At 35.6% G+C, this 6,667-nt stretch overlaps 1 protein-coding gene across 2 annotated transcripts; it reads left to right on the plus strand.

Moving 5' to 3' along the window:
* Positions 1-1,116: 1,116 nt before the first annotated feature.
* On the plus strand, positions 1,117-4,888 carry LOC117616337 (probable receptor-like protein kinase At1g80640). 2 transcript variants are annotated; one of them, XM_034345617.1, is made up of 10 exons: positions 1,117-1,536; positions 1,827-1,997; positions 2,133-2,383; positions 2,476-2,608; positions 2,693-2,756; positions 2,838-2,934; positions 3,088-3,190; positions 3,856-3,974; positions 4,068-4,177; positions 4,310-4,444. In XM_034345617.1, the coding sequence occupies exons 1-10, from the start codon at positions 1,365-1,367 to the stop codon at positions 4,320-4,322; spliced, it is 1,233 nt and encodes a 410-aa protein (XP_034201508.1). In that variant the 5' UTR covers positions 1,117-1,364; the 3' UTR covers positions 4,323-4,444. The 2 variants fall into 2 exon arrangements, with proteins under 2 accessions (XP_034201508.1, XP_034201507.1); XM_034345616.1 differs by having other exon boundaries at positions 1,119-1,536; positions 4,068-4,157; positions 4,310-4,888.
* Positions 4,889-6,667: the final 1,779 nt, after the last annotated feature.

Here is a 6,667-nt window from a genome sequence, read left to right on the forward strand (position 1 = left end):
CATGCAGAAAGAAAGAGGATCAGACCTAATGGTCTGACTGTGACACTCTACCCACCCTTAGATCTTTGACTATTTTGTTCATCGCATGTGGGTCTCCTTCCCTATAATCCTTACCAATTATTATTTTTATTTTTTATAAATAAGAAAAATAAAAGAAATAAAGTCCCCATAGAATAAGCAAGGGACTAACATGGGTGCATACGAATACTAGATATATGTTACCTGTTTTTCACCAAACACGTGACAAACAAGTCTTTGTTTATATGAAATATTGGATCATTGATCTTTCCAATTTGGCAACTAGAACTAGAAGGGCGTTAGAAAAAAAGAAAAAAAAGAAGAAGTAGATGGGTAATCTCATAGCCTTGATAAAGAAAAAATAAATATCGTTAACGGAGTCCTGTCCAACGAAAAAGAGTCTTGACTTGCTGATCAATAAGTAAATTCCCATCACTCCCTCTCATTTCTAATTTTGGTAAAAGGAAAAAAAGGAAGCATTTATTTGTATTCATACTTGTGTTGCAAACATATATGATAGTTTGGGGATGGGAATATTTTCACACCAAAAATAGCTATTTGATGGGTTTGTTTAATGAATAAAGTATCTTTCACTATATTTATATAGAGAGAAAAAAGAAGTTGCCCAAACCCCCTCTCACATTGGGGGTGTGGATTGTAGAGATACAACCAGTTTTGCTATGAAAATGACTCCATCATAATATATTTCATGTGAATCTTCACTGTTGTTAATTATATCAATTTTTGTCATTATACTTGTTTTGCACACATCTGATATTCTATAAATATATGGATATTTTTAAGAAGGAATGTATTTTTCTATTATTTATACAATTTGAAAAGTATACACACACAAAAAAAAAGACATTGAAGATAGTGCTTATAGTGACAAGAAAATAAAAATTATGGGTCTCACTCACATCAATTAGTTGTATAATTTTATTTTATTTTATTTTATTTATGATTTGGAAAAGATATTATGACTGATGTTTAATGGTTTTTGACTCTCCACATGATTGGTGTGCACTGTCCCCACCCAGAACATAAAATACAGCTTTTCTCTGCAATTGCATCTTTGTTTTCCCTTTTGCCTTTTGCAGATGGAAAGATAGTTTAAAAGTTAAAAAGAAATGGCTACTTGCTAGAGGCAGAGAGAGAGAGAAAGAGTCAGAATTCAAAATATTCAAGGAGAAGGCCTGAAAGATCCAAAACACACCTCCCCACCATTCCTAGGCTTCCCAAACCTCTCTCTCTCTCTCTCTCTCTCTCTCTCTCCGCCATTGGTTGGAACCCACAATCTGTATTTTCATGTGTTCTTAAACTTAGTAAAGCAAAAGCAAACAACAATGAAGCTTCTTCTTGTTATTGCTCTCAATTTGCTTTTGCTGCTTGTACACCAAAATCAGCCATGTCCCATTTGTGTTGGTGCCACACCTGACCCACTTGTTTCCTCCATATTAGCTCCGCTTTCCTCACCCATTTCTCCAATTGCTTCATCAATGGCTTCCTTCTCTCCAGGTACTTAATACTTATGCTTTGCTCTGCTCTCCATAGACTGAAGACTCTTCCTTTTCATTTCTAGCGAGTGGTGTTTTAATTGGGTCACGGGTGCACCACTTCGAAAATTCGAATTTCAAAAATGACCACCAAATTGCGTGCATTTACTACAATATATTGAATTCAATTTCTCTGATTTTATCAACTTCTGTGATGTTGGTGCAAAAATCTCCTGGTTTTAATGTATGAGATATTGCCCATTTGCTCAATTTTTGCTGAAAAACGCCTCTATATATTTAATTTGTAATCAGAAATTCAAGAAGGAAGTGAAGGGCATCAAATGGAGCCACATAGGAAAATGCTAATTGCTCTCATTGTCACCTGCACTGCACTTGGTGTAGTTTTGTTGTCACTGTTGTGCTTGTGGGTTTATCACAAGAAATGTCCACACAAGTCCCACAAGAAAAGTGCTCAGAGCTCAGGTACTTTCATTTGTACCAAGCACTTTTTGCCCCCTAAATCTTGCTTCAATTTGTGCGTTTTAGTATGCTTGTAAATTGTTCTTCTCTGAGATTTTTTGTTCTGTTTGGTTCTGTTTCTTTGGTTTGTGTAAGTAGATGCTGAGAAGGGGCTTGCATTGGGTCCATTTATGGGTAAATTCAATTCCATAAGGATGGTTTCTAAGAAAGGATCTGTTTCAGTAATTGAATATAAAGTACTCGAAAAAGGCACCAACAATTTCCGGGACAGCAACATTATTGGTGAGGGTGGATTTGGATGTGTTTATAAGGCTCGGTTGGATGATAATTTGCTTGTTGCAGTCAAGAAACTAGACTGTGCAAGTCAGGATGCTGAGAGAGAATTTGAGGTAACTTTTGCTCAAAATTTTAGTTGGAGTTTTGTATAATGCTGTATTTATTGTAAATCTTATCTGATGTATTTATTATGTCTAAATTGCAGAATGAGGTGGAGTTGTTACATAAAATTCAGCATCCAAATATAATTTCCTTTTTGGGTTGTAGTACTGATGGTGACACGAGGTTCATTGTTTATGAGTTGATGCATAATGGATCTCTGGAAACTCAATTGCATGGTAATACATTTAGTTTCTGTTATTTTTTTTTTAAAATTAAAAAAGGAATATCATGAAATATATATTTTTGTCCTATTGTTGCAGGACCGTCTCGTGGTTCAGCACTAACATGGCATATGCGAATGAAAATTGCTCTTGATGCAGCAAGGTGAGCTTGTTTTCCCAATTGTGGAGTCCTTTAGTTGTTATGGGTTGTTTACATTTTAACATATTGGGTACTGTTGACCAGAGGATTAGAACATCTGCATGAGTACTGCAACCCTCCAGTGATCCATAGAGATCTGAAAACATCTAATATTCTTTTAGATGCCAACTTCAATGCCAAGGTATGGTTATATAAATTATTGTAGTGTCTCATCTTTCCTTATAAAATTATTGAGCTTGTATTAAAATATTTCAATAATGCATTATTATCATCCTCTAGCGCAAAATTCACTGAAGTTTTTTTTTTTTTTCTCTCTCATGGTGGCATGTTTCAGCTTTCTGATTTTGGTCTTGCTGTGGCTGATGGGGCCAAAAACAGTAATAACATCAAGCTCTCTGGCACCTTGGGTTATGTTGCTCCAGAGTATCTTTTAGATGGTATGCCAATTAAACTTGTAATAATTGCAAGGTGTATTCTTTAATTCTCACTGGTTACTGTGTCTACTAAACTATAGTTTCTTTTCCCTAAGCTAAATCTAATCTAATTGTTCTTTGCACCCTTGACAACTACTATGGTACTGCGTTTGATCGACATAATAAAGTACGTGTCTTTTAGTTAAGCTATCTAGGGGCCGTAGCTGCACATGTTCTGCCACTGGGTTCATATACCATTTTAGATTTGGAAGAGGAAATCCCAGAACTACTTGTTATACTCAAGCTTATCTGAAATTAGGGATGTTATAAGCCATTTATGTGGAAATTTGAACTTGAGAGAAGGGAGAGGTGGACGGCTTGATAGTTATCAACTTTTGGATGACCCGTTGATTTTCTGATAAATTTGGATTCACCTTGAAGACAAGTTTTTAGCTGAATAATATGTAAATTTTTGTTTATAGACTTGGATGGCATATGCATGTTAGTATCACACATTTTAAATAATAATGGCCACCAAAATGCACTTTGTCAGCGAGAATACTAAATAGCACAATTTTCTAAAGAGCTGTGTGAGCTTCCCTGCACCAGACTTCTCGGCTTTCACTTTTGTTTTTATAGCATTTGAAACAAGTTTTGGTGGTAAGCAAGTCACTCTTATGATTTCTCAGGTAAATTGACAGACAAGAGTGATGTCTATGCTTTCGGGATTGTGCTTCTGGAGCTTCTACTAGGAAGAAGGCCTGTAGAAAAACTGGCACCAACTCAGTGCCAATCTATAGTCACATGGGTATGCCTTTCTCCTAACTGCTCTCAATTTTAATTTATTTGCATAATTCCTGTCAAAAACTTAAATATTTCAAAACTCAATGCTGTAATACAGGCCATGCCTCAGCTCACTGACAGATCAAAGCTTCCAAACATTGTGGATCCTGTGATCAAAGATACAATGGATCTGAAGCACTTATACCAGGTTTCTGAATTACAAACCCAGTATGTTCGGTTGCAATTAGTTCTATGACAGACTCGTGCTTGACTATGTCTATCGATTCTTTTGTTTGTACTGAATGGACACAAAATTTCATGCTGTAATATAATTGATGCGTTGCAATGCATTACGCACAGGTTGCTGCTGTAGCTGTGTTATGTGTGCAACCAGAACCAAGTTACCGCCCACTGATAACCGATGTTTTGCATTCCCTTGTCCCGCTTGTTCCAGTCGAACTTGGTGGGACGCTAAGAGTTACACAACCTACAGCCCCAGGGAGCCCCCCAGCTGGTCATTGATGCACAAGGCATTTATGATGACACTTTTGCAACATTCTGGGTTCCTGCTGCTCAATTGACTGCTCCAAATCCCACAGTGATTTTCTTACTTTTATTTTGCTGGGAAGTTAATGCCTTCAGTTATTTCAGAGGAGGAAAGTTGGTCTGGTAGGAATGTAGAGCTATTGGGATCGTCTATCGCATTTGTAAATCGGATCAATTAGTTTCAAGTTGCTTGTGCATATGAGGGCATTCGTAGAAACACTAGCTAATTTCATTTTTGACCTTTGTTTTTCAGTGTAAGAAATCAGCTAATTTTCAGTGGTAATTGGTAATTACCTCTGGAGTCTGGACCTGTGTTTGTTCTGAGAGTTCTTTTGGGAAGGTAAAAGCTAACAATCATCTTTTGCTAATGAAGTCAAATTGCGAAGGAAAGCCTCAAATATTACCATCTTATGATTACAAACATCAACTTCTTTCTGAGTCCATCTAAAGTTCTCTTAAAGCCTGAAGAGTGGAGAGCCAGAAAGTACATATAAATGAGAAAATCCTGTTTTTATTCTTAAGAAAAAGTCTTATTTCTAATTAATTCTCTTCAGGTTTGATCTTTTAACACATTTTTTAATATAAATTTATTTATTTATTTATTTTTTGTGGGGTTTGTGGGGTGGGTTTTCCCCTCAAGTTCATTTAATATAGAGAAAAGAAAAAGAGACCTACAAGACAAGGAGATAATAAGGGCAAAGCAGTCTTAGCAACCCTAGCTACTCGAATGGAAAATGTCAATTTGACAGTCAACATCTCTATGTCAGGCCATCTCCAGCTATGTCCATAGGTCAAATATAGTCTTAAAATAATGCAAAATTTATCTCCAATTATGGGATATATATTTTTTTTTTTTGGACCACATTTGGCCCTTTAGCCCTCCAAGCCAAGCAGGCTATTTGTAACCCAATTTTAGCCTATGCCAAATTTTTTTTGTGGGCTCAACGCATGTGCTTTTCAAAAAGAGAAAGTATCACGCGTGAACAAGAGAACGAAGCATCTCTGCAACTGCATATCCAACATCTAATATTAAAGAAACGCTGACGTCATCGATGACGTAAGCTAGCTATTAGGTTTATTTATTTATTTTTAAAATAACATTTTAAAATGTTTTAAAATTCGTTTTGCTTTTAAAAATATATATATAATTGGTTTTTGACCCATCAAGGTTAGAACCATTGATTGAAAAGTTACTTTTTTAAATATATTTAAAATCTTTTAAAATGTTTTAAAATTGTTTTGTTTTAAAAAAATATAAATAAAATGTACACGTGTCATATATGGAATATTGTCTCTAAATAGTAGTTGAATTAAATTAAACAATACATAGTTGTGGAATGTAAGAGTGTTGTACCATATTTTTTCTCAAAATAATAAAATATGAAGGGCTCTAAAATATAGCTTTGCATGGCTGAAGATGGAAAAAATTGTGAGAAATTAATATTAGTTTGAATGGAAATTAATAAAATCCATTGGGTTAAAGACATGACCCTTGGGTAAAGACATCTTCAATTGTGGGGTGACAACTCTTCAAACTAAGAGATACATTGTTTGGGGTGACAACTCTTCAAGATCAAGGGATGCATTATTTGCCTTTTCATATTGGGATACCTTTTTAGAAAGGGTATTTCATCATCTATAAATAGAGCAATCCTCCTGCAGTTTTATTCATTCAATCAATTCTCTACATACATACTCATATTTCCTACAATCTTAAGATGAATTACGCCCATGTCAAATGAGTCGTCATAGTGGAAACCCAACCTAGTTGACTGGAGATCCCAAGATCTAGGTTCAAAAGGGACAGCTAAATTATGATAACTCAAAAATAACACTGCGGAGATATATTCTCTGACAGGACCCGACCCAATTTCCACTTTGGAATTCGAGCCAAGTCCTGTGCGTGTCCGACACCTGACAAATGTCGGGCACAAATGACCTTCTTACCCTTCTGACTTTAATTTCTCTTTAAATTTCCTTAGATTTCTGCCGAAAATTCGGCAGGACCTCCCTTGTATTTTTGATTTATCCCAAAATTTTCACCTGTCAAATAATCTCAGAAACCCTACCAACAGCCAGACTAAGTCAACAAACAGATTCCAACCTCAATTCCTTATGTTCAACATGATATCAGAGCATTTTCTAGGGTTTTCAAGGTTGCAAGGATCTTCT

The sequence above is a fragment of the Prunus dulcis genome, chromosome 1 (genome assembly GCF_902201215.1).
Source record: "Prunus dulcis chromosome 1, ALMONDv2, whole genome shotgun sequence".
Classification (NCBI taxonomy): domain Eukaryota; kingdom Viridiplantae; phylum Streptophyta; class Magnoliopsida; order Rosales; family Rosaceae; genus Prunus; species Prunus dulcis.